Raw genomic sequence first — 14,581 nt, forward strand, 5'->3', positions numbered from 1 at the left:
ACCTCGATTAACACAGATGTCTTATTAGCAAAATATATTCTGGCCCATTTCCTTTCCTGCAGATTTTTCTCCTTGCTAAGTCCAATATCCATCTCTTTATGCTTTTTAAGCTAAACCCTCTTTTGGCCTCATTATCCGTGACTGCAGTTTCCACTACGACCTCCATCCGGGGTCATTTGCCGGGCATCCTTCATCTTAACCATGCTGAGTTTACTCCCAGTGACAGTAACCCCCATGAGTGTTGCTGCCTTAAAACTGGAACTCTCCTATTAGCAATGCTGATGAACGAGCCCAGAACAAACCAGAAACTTAAAAGCAGCCCTCTGCAAAGCAGCAATAGTGCCCAGAGCTGCCCAGGTGGAGCAGAGGCATCTTGTTTTGTGCTGGAGAGGATCAGTGGCTGGGTTGCAACGAGCGTTTTGCTTCATTCTGAGCTCTCTGCCTGTGTGCTGTGAATGATATTATTTTTACATCTTATTATAAAGTGGCTTCGAGGTACCAGGCGTCAAAGATGCACCCCTACAAATACATTTAACTGAAGGGAAAAGATTACAATGAGAGATTCTGGCAGGTTTTCAGAGCACCGCAGAATCACTGGGGTTGGAAGAGACCTCTGGAGATCATCCAGTCCAACCCCATCTGCTGCAGCAATGCCCCCCTTGCTGCCAGCAGACCTCTCAAGCAGTCCTCTTGACCTCTTTGTGTTACTGAAGAATGAACCAGTGGCCTTTCCCATCCCTACCTCTTGTGTTGCTCCACTAATAACCCCCTGAGGGCTCAGCCCCTGCTCTTGGAGGGTGAAGTTTGCTGCTAACTGCGTTATTCTGCCAAAGACTCATTGGAGTGGGAGCAGGCTGGCTGCAGGATGCTGTGCTGATAGCCTACAGCTACTTTGGCAGGGTTCTTTCTGTTTAGAAAGGAAAAAGGGGGGAAAAAAATGAGGAAAAAAGAAAAAGCAAGCTGTGGCAGTGGGGATTCAGCAGTGCTTTGTGCAGAGGCATCTCTGAAACACAATCAATTTCCCCACCTCATTCTCTTTCCGCACTCTCTGCGCTGGTAGGGATGATGCTCTTAGCCACCACCTGGAGAACGCCAGGGAGCCTGGTGGTTACTGAGGGTAATTTGGGGGTGACTGATGTGCTGTGAGTGATGTCTTCCTAAAGCTTATTAGCTCTTGGATTGCACCTATTGATCTGTATCAGTGCACAAATAAACTTCATGCTGCCACTCTCCAGAGCACCAGAGGAGGGATTTCTGTAGATACCTCAGCTGCCTGTGTGGGTATTTAAGTCAGAGCAGCTTCCAGCGTCTGAAGGGGGCTACAGGGATGCTTGAGAGGAACTATTCATCAGGGACTGTAGTGATAGAACAAGGGGTGATGGGTTCAAACTGAAACAGGGCAAGTTCAGGTTGGAGATAAGGCAGAAGCTCTTCCCTGTGAGGGTGCTGAGGCGGTGGCACAGGGTGCCCAGAGAAGCTGTGGCTGCCCCATCCCTGGCAGTGCTCAAGGCCAGGTTGGACACAGGGGCTTGGAGCAAGCTGCTCCAGTGGAAGGGGTCCCTGCCTGTGGCAGGGGTTGGAGCTGGATGGGCTTTAGGGTGCCTTCAACCCAAACCAGTCCGGGATTCTGTGATTCTCCCCAAGAGACAGCCCCAGAACCATGGAGAGGAGGCTGGGATGGCTCTGACCAGCACCAGTAGCTCACAGGAGATGGGCACAGAAGGGTTTACCCAGAAGATGCTGATAAATGACCAGAATATCTCTAGCCTTGCTTCATGCAGTTCCTGTTGCTGGTCAGGAGCGCTTCTGTAGCACTTCCTACCTGAAGGTTTTGGTGCAAGATCTTTCTCTCTTCAGGAAGTTGCAGCAATGCCCAACTTCCAGCTTGCAAGGTTAGTGGAAAGTCCATAAGATGCACAAAAATACATATACAAATGCACTAAAAATAGTCATTTTTTGTTTTTTCCTCTAATATAATGCTCCCCTCCCGTCCTTTTGGAATTGTTGCATATCAGTTTATTGGAATTCACATCTCATCACCAGATCCTAGTACTCGGTTTGACAGCGTTAAGAAAGGTGTTGTGATAAATTGGAATTAATTTCCTTGCTGTCTGCAAACAGCCTATTGTTGAAGGAGTCACGTTAATATATTTATCAGGCAGATAATACAGCATTGTAACAAGGTTAAAAGTGCAGAGCAATTTCCATGATAAAGCTATTCTCAATCAAGCAGAAGCTCATCTAATGCTGTAAATCATTCTTTAATTCAATTGTACTAACCACAGTGCATGTACGAACAAGTGGTTCAACAAAGCGGGTGAAAAAGCCCTGCAGATGTTTCTGTCTTCACAGAAAAGAATGATTTACATTCTCAATAAGCCTGATTTGTCTCTGGGAAAAATGTAATTCCTTTATCATGAGCAGAAATCTGATGGGAGTGGTTTTACCTTGCCTGTCATGTTTTGGGTAAATCATCTTCGTGCTGACCTCTAACTGGATGAGGGGAGGACTGACTGTCAGGGGGAAGTATTAGTGCGCATCTGGTACCTTGCAGGGTGCCCGGAGAAGCTGTGGCTGCTCCATCCCTGGCAGTGTTCAAGGCCAGGTTGGACACAGTGGCTTGGAGCAGCCCGGTCTTCTCTGCTGTGTGGAGGTACTTGTACCACTTCCTGTTAATAACAGCTATTACACTTCCAGTTTTGGCTTTGCAAGGGGAAGCCCACGGCGTTCCCATGGGGAGAGCCTCACCAGAGGATGCTGCGGCATTGCGCTGGGCTCAGCTGGAATACAAACGCTTGTAATTTGTTCTGCTGTGAGGATATTCAGTAGCTTAAACCCCATTGAAATGATTTGGTGAGTTTGGTGCCTGCAGCATCGTTGCTTTAGCAGAAACTGAGCTTTGGAAAGAGAAAGGTGGATGGAGGGAGATAAAGTGGGCTTCTGGTGGGGAGTGTGTGCTATTCCTATGGGGAGGTTAAACTAAGTAGGGTTGTGGTCATTTGTAAGGGACAGGCAAGTGGGGAGGAATTTCAGGTACCAAACCCTATGGGGTTGCCAGGGTTTTCCATTCAGCACAGGAAGTGGGGATGGCATTTTATAGTGGAAAAATGCTATTAGCTTTGTAAAAACCTTTGGGATGGTTTCAGTACAAGCATTTATTGAAGTATAAATCTGCAAATCTGCATATACCTGAGAGGTTGCAAGCCAGGCATTGCTTTTACCTGCTTGTTTTAAAGTTATAGCCTTGTGTGCTCTCTCTTAAATAAATACTACGCTTGCTATTGGATTGCTGATAGAGAACTAATTGAGGAGATGGGATATCATCAGGAAATTCTTCTTCCCTGAGATTTTATGAGCAGCAATTTGAAAAGAACCATATTAAAGTCATTGAGGAACAAGTTAATGCTGCGTTTCTAAGAATATTGCCCTTCTACTCACAGATTATACTCAAGAATAAACAGTGTACAGTAGCTAATTGCTGCTTGACGCATTCTAATGGCTTTATACTTCCAAAATTGAATGGGTCTGGCTTAAAAAACGACAAGAAAAAAGTCAGGCAGTAACATTTTAATTATGAAAGGATGTATTTCTCAAAGAATGAATGACTCTCTGCTGTTGGCTTCGGGGGGAAGCCGGACTGGTAGGTATTGACCACATTTGCAACCCAGCTGACACAGCTGCTGTTAAATAACCTATTACAGGCCCTGTCTCCGGCTTTGCTGGCTCATGTTCCACACTGATGGCAGGTATCTGGTTTTCCTCTGCAAATTAAACTGCTGGGGATTCCTTTCCCTGGGATTGTTCCTTTCTGTAGCGCCGGAGGCACAAACGTGGAGCAATATTAAACCCACAGAGATCTGTGTAGGAAACCCATTAACTAGGGAAGAGAAGAACAAGCACCCAGTGCCTGCCTGGAGCCCAGCTTGGCCCCAGCCTGTTTCCTCACAGGGAAGAGCTTCTGCCTAAGAGCTCAGCTCAGTCTCCCCTCGGCCAGGTTCAAGCCATTCCCCTTGCCCTGTCCCTACATCCCTTGTCCCAAGCCCCTCTCCAGGTTTCCTGCAGCCCCTTTAGGCACTGGAGCTGCTCTAAGGTCTCCCCTTCAGGAGCCTTCTCTTCTCCAGGCTGCCCCAGCCCAGCTCTCTCAGCCTGGCTCCAGAGCAGAGCTGCTCCAGCCCTCGCAGCATCTGCTGGCAAGCTGGGTGATTTGGTGCTCGTGTTGCAACAACCGAGTCGAGTTTGGAATATCTTCAGCCTCTGTGGGGAATCATGGTCCAGAAGACACAGCAGCAGCATGGATCAGGAGCAGCCTCTGCCATGCTCCCACACTGGCCACATGGAATGCTGGGGACTTGGGGCTTCTCCATTAGCCTGGCTCCAGGTACTGTCACTCGTCACCCTGGCTTTGGTCAGTCTATCATGCTCCTGCTTTTCTCTGGATTTTGCTCCTGCATCTTCCCTTTGGCTCTGTTGTCACCTTTAGGCAAGGCTGATGACTCCTTCCAAGAACAAAGCCTTAAGTCTGGCTGTCTGAGAAACAGGTCGAGCTGTTTCTATTGTCTCTTTCTATTGTTTCTGTCTGTATCTATTGTGCAGATGTATTTTAAAACCAGAATGGGTGCATTAGTGATCCAGGAAACGTCCCTGCCAGGGCAAACTGCTGAAAATGAAGCAAATGCTCTTTTCTTGCCTGTCTCAGTTAGTTGGTCTGGGCCATGGCTGGGGCACCCTGCGGTGTGCTGCTGAGATGACACCATCATACCTGAAATACCCCATTTAGTGTTAAATATGGATTAACAAAACACTGGAGGGAAACACTGACTTTAAAAGTTGTGCTTTAATTATATGTCATGGATTATAAAAGCAGAAAGAACAACTGTGCTCATTTAGTCCGACTTCCTCTCTACCTATAAATAACAATAAACAGCCTTTTGCTCAAACACAAAGCAGCTTTCTTCAGAGGGTGAAACGCTGCATGCTGGGAATGCCAGGAAGAAACAACATCTTGTTTGCATTATTTTATGTAGGTTTGAAAGGGCTCCACTCAAGCTGAGGTCACGGTTCCTTTGAGGAAAGGGCATCCTGCCCTGGAAGAAGCTGGGTCTGCACAGGGGTCAGGATGTGGATGGATGCAGTGTTGGAGGTACCTTGGATGCTGTAGCACATGTATGGAGCACTGGGCAGCAGGTCCTCCTGGGAACAGGGTGGCATGTCCTAATGGGAACAGTGGTGCAACTGCAGTCTGATTTAAGCTATTTGAACCCTGATGCAGTAGGGGGAAATGCAGATGGGGATCATCCAGCTTCAGCAGTTAGCAGCAAGGGTTCAAGCGCTTCAAAACTCCTTTGCTTCTCTTCATAGAAATACGTTATAGAGTGGTTTGGGTTGGAAGGGATATAAAGATCACCTAATTCCAGCCCCCTGCCACAGGCAGGGACCCCTTCCACTGGAGCAGCTTGCTCCAAGCCCCTGTGTCCAACCTGGCCTTGAGCACTGCCAGGGATGGGGCAGCCACAGCTTCTCTGGGCACCCTGTGCCAGCGCCTCAGCACCCTCACAGGGAAGAACTTCGTAGTGTCTAAACTAAATCTCCCCTCTTTCAACTTAAAGCCATTCCCCCTTCTCCTGTCACTATAAGACTGTAGAAAGTCCCTCTCCCATCGAGTCTTGAGCCCTCTCTTGTTTTCTCTGTTGGTGGTCAGAGCTGTCTTTGCAGAGAAGAAATGAGGCCAGGGAAGGGGCACCCATTGGTCCTTCCTGGGCCCCATATTCCTGCTGTGATGCTGCAGCATCTTGTGATGCTCTACGTGAAGGACAGGCTTTAAAAATGAGGTTATATTTCCTTCTAAAAACACTTCCTTAATGCCTTTATGATCTGGAGTAGTTTGGAGACCTGGTGTTGACGGCCTTCAGCATAACGTGGTGCGGCCACTGTTGCTGAGCATGTGGAATGTGTGTTGTCCGCACGTGGGGGGCGTCACCGCGGGCGCTGGTGTGACAGGGACTCTGTTATTTTAAGCATTAGTGTTTGTGTGCATTTTACACGTTATGGCGTTGCATTATTTAAAGGTGATGCATTATTAAAGCCTCTTCTCCTGGGCATGGAGAGGAGGAGGTCACTTCCCGCTGCTCCGCCTGAGTGAATGAGGATGTTGTCTCCTATGTAATCCTCCAAGGTGATGTCTGGATAATGGAGACTGGAATCCTATAGAGCTGATTAATAACACCGAGTACTCCATTAATGAGGAATTTCGGTGAAATGTGTGTAGAAGACATCTGTGTCACCATGCTCAGTTTGTTCCTTCTGCTCGAGTGCCTGGAACCAGCGCAATCATCACTTAGTTAATAATGATGTGCTTCTGAAAATAAAGGCTTGTAAATGCGTTTTTACGCCCGTGATCATATTTTGTGCTGTGAGAAGAGCGAGGGAGTGGGGAATTGTCTCTTTGCCATCTTCCTGACAAAATGTATATGATTACAAGCACATAATAGGAATGTTGGTCCCAGCTAAGTGCTGCTTTGCCTGTTTGTCAGCTCTGGCTGGGGAGTGTGGCGTGATGCTGTGGAAGGCGATGCCATCCCTGGGCCACTGTGGCAGATTTAAATCCCCTAATAAAAGCCCTGGGGAAATTAACACGACAAAGCATTAACCACAGTCTAAACATTACCATAGATTAGCATTTTTATTACACCTGTAGAGATGGTGAATGTGCTTGGTTACTACTATTAAAAAGTTTATGTTCTATCCCCCATCATCTCAATGTATAGTTTTGGTTTAAGCCCTTTAGAATTTAATTAAGCGGGTTTCTACAGCAGTAATAGACTGTAAGTTCACTTTTATGGTTACTTTGAAGATAAACAGGGTGCAAATGTGTTCTTTATAATGCTAATAACACGCATGATGTGTGGCAGAGTAGGTTGTTACAAGAACTGGGGAAGAGCACCAGTGCAGGCAGCTGCGTTGCTGAGTCTTACTGGTCAAACTGGGCTCCATTGCGGAACGATGCTCAGGGTTTCGTGGGTACCCGTTGAAAGCAGCAGGTTCTCTTGAGGTCTGAGCCTATCTCTTCTGTGCATACCGTAGCAAATCACCTTTCAGAGGCTGTGTTCAAATCAATTAGAAGAGTTAATCGCTTTTCAGTTTCATGTGCAGCTTCTCCCAAAGGAACCTCGGGAATAGGTGTAAAATGACATCTGGGAGCTCCAGAGAGCAGAGGAGATTGAAGAGGAAATCTTCAAAACTGAGGTGATCCCCTCGAGGGGAAAGAAATCCTGTGTCTTCCTGGAGAAGGAATCCATAAGCAGAAGAGTGCTCAGAGGAGACAAATGGAAACTCCATGTAAAGTTTAAGCAAAGGTCGAATAAAGCAAGCTCTCCGTTAAAGCGGAGCGCAGCTCAGGGACTGGATGAGAGGCGTCGGCAGCAGGTATTCAGCAGTGTCTAATGCATTCTCTTCTCTTCCAAGGGGAAGTTGGTTAGCTGGTTTTGTAAATCTTCTGGAAAATTACCTTTAAAACGCTCTTACTCTTCAAAGCGATGCTCAGATTGGTGCCGAGGATCACACACGTGCTGCTCTCCACTCTTTTCCCCCCTGGATTTGCTTGTCTGGGCAGTGGAGTGGGTTCAACTGGTGGTCCCAGTGCTGGTAATGATCCCATCCTGCTGTAGCTGGCTTGGGGGTGCTTATGGGGGTTTTGCTGTCCATCAGCTGCACTGAGGCTGTGATGCTTTGCACAGAACCTGCTGCTGCGGTCAGTACTGTCCTTCTGACATGGTTTAGAACCCCAGACTGGTTTGTGTTGAAGGTACCTCAAAGCTCCTCCAGCTCCGACCCCCCGCCATGGGTAGGGGACCCCTTCCACTAGAGCAGCTTGCTCCAAGCCCCTGTGTCCAACCTAGCCCAGTGGTCCCAGTCTGTTGGCTTGCAGGCACCCACATAGATCATTGTTGTGCTTTACCCTTGGAACTGAGCTGGCTGGAAGCTGCCGTGGTGGCTGATCTGGTCCCTGCTGTTCATGGTGTGTCATTTCCACGTGGTCACAAACAAGCTCCATGGAGTCCTCCGGCACCTCTTACTTTAAATTAATGGGGAAGCATTAAAGCAGGCTGATAGTGCTACTCCATCAGTGTCATCCCTGTGCTCCTCTCAAATCAGTGTTCCCACTAAAGCGGAGCCATTCCATGGCCTCCAGCTCCCGAGGGCATCAGGAACCATCTGCTTCCCCATCAGGCAGAGGGACATAAGGATTGTTGGTCACCAGTGGACCGGGGAGCTGCTGGATCCCTGAGGAGCTCTGCTGACCTGTGGGCATGGGCTTTCCCTGCACCTGGAATAAAGAACTGGAGTGGCTGGCAGGAGGCAAAACGTTCCCCTCGTGGCCTGGGTCACACTTGCAAGGAGGAGGCTGATGAAGTTGGCTAATGAGTGGTTTGTTAATGAGCCGGGGCAGGGAAATGGTGCTTTGGCTGTTACAGTTTTGGTGCTTGTAGCTCAGGGCTTTGGGAGGGTTTTGCTTGTGTCCCCTCGCGGGGGTTTATCAGTGACGGGCAGATTCTCTTAAAAGCAAGCAAACCCTCAATCCCCATTGCCTAAAACCACAATGCTTTTTGGTTGATTCATTCCTCTTTCTGTGGCCTGATACTTCAGACCGCAGCAGGTTCTGGGACTGTGTGTGTGACATGGAATAAGAGACTCTTGCACTGAGTATACTTTAGGTAAGAACTCGTGTCTATTTAGGATTCCACTGATAGCGTGAGGAGCCAGTGGGGCCATTCTGTGGATTTGCTTTGAAGCTCACATTTATGCTTGTGTGGCAGGAGGCAACCACATTCTGCTGTTTAGTAGTAACTGAGTTTACTGAGCAAACTGCTGCTTGGTAGGAACTCAGTCCTGGTTTTGGCTAGGATAGAGTTAATGTCCTCATAGCTGGTGCAGTGATGTGTTTGGCTTTAGCCTGGGAATAGCACTGATAACACATTGATGCTGTAGTTGTTGCTTGGTAGCACTTACCCTGATCAAGGGCTTCTTGTTTTCCCATGCTCTGTTGGTGAGGAAGGGTGCAAGAAGTTGGGAGGAAGCACAGCCAGGACTAGTCAAAGGGATATTCCATACCATGGGATGTCATGCTCAGTCTAGAAACTAGGGAAATGCGAGGTACTGATTGCTGCTCAGGTCGGGCTGGGTATCAGTTAGCGGGTGCTGAGCAATTGCACTTGTTTTTTGGGGAGTTTATTCCTCTTTTTTTGTCGTTTCCCTTTTCATTATTATTATTGTATTTTAATTTATTTTAATCATTATATTATTATTATCTGGGTTTTATCTCTTTCCAATTCTCCCACCCCATGGAGGGGAAGGTGGAGCGAATGGCTGCGTGGTACTTAGTTGTCAGCTGGAATCAAACCACAGCAGCATCACACCTTTTCCCTCCCAAGCTCTGAGGCTTGTGTCATCCTTCTCTGTCTGCCCCACAGGGCCATTTTGGTGGACTTTGTTAAACTTAGAGCTTGCTTTAAAACAGGAGGAGACTGGGAAACTGGGCTCATGTGTTGCAGCAGGGACTCAGAAATGGGGGAAAGACTGAAAGAGGGTTTCTGAGCAGTTGTCCTCAGACCACTTGTGGCCCAGCAGACTTGGGCAGATGGTTTGTGAAATCCTCCTCTCCCCTCCCAGAGCACACGCCACGCCGGCCCTGCAAATGAGCTGCAATCTGTTACTGCTGCCTGTTCTCACTTTAGTTACAGTTCACATCGCAGCCGGGTTGTTGTTTGACTAAAATGTGACAATCGCTTTCACCATGACTTTGCAAGATGGGCTGCAGGGTTGGGTTTTGTTCCTGAAAACATTCCTTGGTCCTTCAGTAGATAAATAAGTGAAAAGCTGGATGCTCTGCTCAAACTTTCCACCTTCAGATTTCATCTGCTGACCCATGTCAGCCTGTTTGTGGTTTCATCCCTTCCAGGACCCTGTGGTACCCAGAGGCCGGGCAGGGCTGTGAGGATGCGGCTGAGCTGCATCGCTCCTTGCTGGAGCTGGGAGCAGAGGGGCTGTGATTCCTTCTGGAGACAAGGCAGCTCTGGTCTACCTGGCTGCTTTGCTGTTGGAAGCATGTTCTCGGGGGTGCCATTGTCCCCACTGTTGCTCCGGCCCTCCCCGTTCAGTGCATCTCAGCATCTTTGATCCTGGACTGGCTCTTCTCTTGGGGTTCAATAGGCTTCACCAGCTGAAAGGCAGTCTTTGGGAAAGGGAGGGAGGGCTTTTCACAGAGCGGGGGAGAACTAAAGGGAATCATCACAAATGGCAGCTTAAACTGTCTGACCTTTTCCTACCTCTCCTCTGCTTTCTGTGCCCATGCAGAACGTGGCTGCAGCAATGATGCTCTTGTGGCACTGCTGCTTCTATGCTTGCCGTCCTGTAGCTCTGTGTACCTTGTGTCTCCCCAGGGTGGCTTCATGGCAGGTCTCATCTGTGATCTTTGAGTGGGAAGGTCCACAGACCCCTGGGCATCCTCACAGTCTCCTGCTGATCTGCCTGCTACAGGGATGGCACGAGCCAGCACAGAGCATGGAATGTACAGGCCCATTCTGCAGCGATGGAGTCTTGGGTATCCCAGATGCCCTTGTCCAGATCTCCTTCTGCCCTGTTAATTTCCTCCTAGTCCTGACTGCCTGCATCAGGGGACTATGTGCGAATGAGGGATGATAGGAAAACCCAAAAGGCAAAGAAAACAGCCCCAAAAGTAGCATTTTTCTCGTGCCTTTCCTCTGTTTTCAAGCCTGCCGCATGAAAACAGGGAAGGCAGTAGGGCTGATGCATTCTTCTGCAAGACTTGGTTTGGCAAAGTGGAGAGGAAACACAGCCAAGGGAGGGCAGTGGAGACAAAAAGAGGTAAGATGCTACAGAAACTGCTCCCCGGGCAGCTGCAGGAGCTGCTCTGGCAAAGGGAGCTGCAGGGGCAGAAAGGACTGGTGGCAGCATCTCTTCCCACCGCACTGTGGACCAGAAGTGGCAGCACCCAGCTCCCAGGAGGTCTCTGGTTTACTCTTTGGTGTACAGCAGCCTGAGCAAACAAACTGGGCTGCTCTCGCTAATGAAAGAGGTGACATTACTAATTCATTTACCCACTCAAATGCAGGATGTGATATAACAGAATTAATCTCTTCTCCTTACACATCAGATGCTTGTAGCGTTGGGCAGCGAGTGTGCTTTTAGCCTCCGGTGTGCAGCTACCTGGGGTTTAGCTAGCTGTCTTGGTTCAGTGTGGTGTGACAATAAATGAGGTGCTGCAAGGAACAGGTATTTTATGGTACGTGGTTGCCCCAAGCCTGGACATGGGTGTAGGTTGAGGCTCAAGGAAAGAGGGGTTGGTGTTAGCTGCAGTGTCTGTGGTCCTGGCAGTCAGAACGCAGCACGCTGAGCCCTGCAGAACAGCACAGGGTGGTTCTAAAGGTGAGTCTCTGAGTGTTAGCAGTGCCTCGGGGGGGGCAGTTGGAAGGAAACTGCTGCAAATCCCCGTGCAGCAGGGACTGCAGTGGCAACCATGGTGCTGCTGCCTGAGTCTCAGGACAGTGCCATGCGGGAGAGCTGTAATGAGGTGTTTTGGATCACGTCCCTCACCACTGCCTCACTATCACCATCATCTCTATGCTAATGAGCTTATTTATGTCATTAACACAGCCCTGTTGATCAAGACCTCCCGTGCTATGACTCAGCTGTAGCCACAGTTTGCTGTATTTTAGGCCCTGATGGTTTTTCATTGGTGATGATGTGCATGATGCTTGTCTCTGGGCACCTGGGAGCCCACTCAAGATGCACAACTGGGGTCTAAGGATTTACCTAAAAGCCTGGCCAAAGAGGTGGAGCACAGAGTCTTGAGATGCTGTGGCTTTCAGCCAGGGAGGATCAGGGAACACCTTGAGCACCTGCCAGCATGGGTTTAATCTGACACAGGGAGGTTTGCTGGTCATGCCTGCAACCCAGAAGTCTACATTTTAATCCTACCTGGGTTCAGAATCATCTCACATGTAGTAATGTACTACTATGGGTTTTGATGGCCACAGGGGCACTTTGATGCCCATAAATCTTGCCTGAAGTTTCCTGCCTTCCCTCCCACATGGTATTTGCACGAGAGTGGTGTTCTGTCACCTTTGCCTTCAGATGCTTGTGAGAGATGGGGATGATGGGACAGCAGAGCAGCTCATTGCAGGCACCAGTGCCCATCTCAGCCGTGTTCCCGCAGCGTTCCCGGTCCCATCCCTCCCTCATGCTGCTGTGTCTGTGTGTTCCAGCTCAGCCGGTTGTGCGGCCACGCTCAGCAGAGGCAGTACCGAGCAGCCCGTTACCCCGGGGACCTGTTCGCCGACAGCAGAGTCCTGAAGCAGACTCGCATCGAGCAAGAGGAGACTTTGTCGAGCAGGAGGAGGTGAGCGCCGGGGCTGCGCACGGTGCCTGCATGGGCTGCAGGAGCGGTCACCAGACCCCATGGCCCTGGGGAAGCAGATGGAAGAGCTCTTTATTTCCCTTACCTATAACCCTGCAGCTGGTTTTGGCTCTGAGCATCAGCGTTGCTCTGTTGTGCAGCGAGGTGTCTCCATGTGGTCTCTCACCCAGTGTGTCTGGTTTGGTTTTAACCTGTAAAACTGCCTCCCAGGGTCACCCAGCAAATGCCCCCTCTGGGTTTCTTGGGTGCTTCAGTGGCAGAGATGCTCTTAGGTGTTGTTCTAGGTGGAAACGTTCACTCGAGGCTGAAATGCTGTGAGCAACACTGTGGGTGTAGGCAAGGAGGACTCATTTGCTTCCTTGTGCAGCCTGATATAGTAGTTCAGGAATGTTAACAGCCTTTTCCTGGCTGTTTCCCGAGTGAAGCAGGTGCCTCCACTGCTGGTGCTGCCCCCTCTACTCCTGCCCTCTGTAAACAGCTGTAGTTCAGGGAGCTCACAGGGAAGAGCATCTCCCCCCTGGATCTGGAAGCACACCCAAAAGTGTGCGGTGCCTTTCCTGATGGTTGAGTACAAGGAAAACCCCTGTGGAAGAGAACCAGGCTTGGCAAGTTTTGGAGCTGGGGATAGACTGAGTTGGATGGATTTCTCTTTAAAGAGTAACAGGGCCACATTCTTGCTGCACTTCCCACAAGATACAGCACCGGGGCCTGCATTCCTCTGTTGTCTCAACACGTTACACTGGGTTACACAGCCCAGGCTCTGCCAGAGATGTCCTTTGAGAGTGGGAAGCCCAATGAAACCTGCTGCAATGAGTTCTGTGAGCTCAGGCTTGCAGGTACAGAGGAATTTCTCCCTTTCCTTCCCCTCCCTGCCCAGTGGGGAGCTCTGCTCCCAGGGAAGCTCTCCCCAGCACTGCCAGGGGCTGTGGGACAGGGAGCAAGGCAGTGCCTAAGGTGTAAAGAGCTGGGTGTGATGGGCAGTGTAAGACTTGTCCTGCGCGGTGTTTGGCATAACTGAAACCCCAGGGCTTGCCTCCATTTGGCTTTCAAAGCGGTGTTGCTTGGACCGCTGTAAGCCCAGGGCAGGAGATGCTGGAGGGGTGGTTCATGCAGGAGGGCAATGTCTGAAGCACCCCTCCGGTCCATGCAGGGGGTTGTGGGGCTCAACTCCCACCCCCGATCGTGCTTTGGCTCATCCCAGAGGCTGCTCTTAGCGGACAGACAGCAGAGCAGAGCAGCACCGGCTGCCTTTGCTGCGCTGCTTCTCCTTGTGTCGCCTGCCACCAGCTGGCAGCCGGGGGCCTCGCCTGGATGGAGAGGGAACCCCACGGCATCCCCAGGAGAGGCAAAGAGGGATGGAGGGGGCTGAGCGCCTCCTCTTGGTCCCAGCCTGCCCGAGCTTGCTCTGCCTGACAGCATCTTCCCCCAGCTGGCAGCGCATGGGGTCCCACCGCTGCGGGCACCCAGGGGATGCTCCGTACGGTGCTGCCAGCAAGAGGTGTTGCTCCCTCATCATCGTCCCCAGAGAGGACGGAGACCAAGAAACAAGCACTTGCCAAAGGAGAAAATGTGCTGAACCCAAGCCAGGGGGCCGTGAGGCCAAGTCTTGCTCCCTCCAATCCCTGCTATTCATGTGATCACCTTTTTCTGCCATTTACCTGGTTAAATCTGCCAGTATTTCCCAGTGACAGCTACTGAGTGCCCCTGAGGGGACTGACCTGGGCTGGTGGACGGGCATATCCCACCCTTCCTGGTGGCTGTGGGAGTCCCTGGGGTCAGCCTGTGTCCTGGCATCTCTGCACTGAAGGGGACCTGCAGGGGACAGAGGTCCTTCGACAGTGCAGCATGAAACCCAGCGTGTCCCATCTGTGCTGAGCATCTCTGCTGTGCCACCAGGAATGCCACCTGCCCTTGCAGGGCTGTTGAAGGGCTGATGTCAGGCAGGCAGAGTGACAGGGCTCTCCCTTCCTGAAGGGCCTCCATTGCTTCCTACAGAGCAGAGAGGACTGCTGGCAGCCTGGGCACTTGCTGCTCCGGTGCACCCCATGGGCTGAGCCAGCAGCACCTTTCCCTAGGTGCAGTGAGAGCATAGAGGGTGTATGTGGCTCTGATGTGCTGCATACTTGGGCTGAGGTTCTGCTGCCTCCT

General features: G+C 50.3%; 1 protein-coding gene across 2 annotated transcripts in view; it reads left to right on the plus strand.

Moving 5' to 3' along the window:
* The window catches only part of GPC3 (glypican 3), a 130,315-nt gene that overhangs the window by 64,547 nt on the left and 51,187 nt on the right, over window positions 1–14,581 (plus strand). For both annotated transcript variants that reach the window (XM_061353228.1, XM_061353229.1), the window contains exon 4: window positions 12,282–12,415. In XM_061353228.1, coding sequence (XP_061209212.1) covers window positions 12,282–12,415 — 134 coding nt within the window. The remainder of the gene's footprint in view (window positions 1–12,281; window positions 12,416–14,581) is intronic.

Source organism: Neopsephotus bourkii, unplaced genomic scaffold (genome assembly GCF_033783945.1).
Source record: "Neopsephotus bourkii isolate Nb327-2 ecotype Australia unplaced genomic scaffold, CSIRO-AGI_Nbou_v1 NB_668, whole genome shotgun sequence".
Lineage (NCBI taxonomy): Eukaryota > Metazoa > Chordata > Aves > Psittaciformes > Psittacidae > Neopsephotus > Neopsephotus bourkii.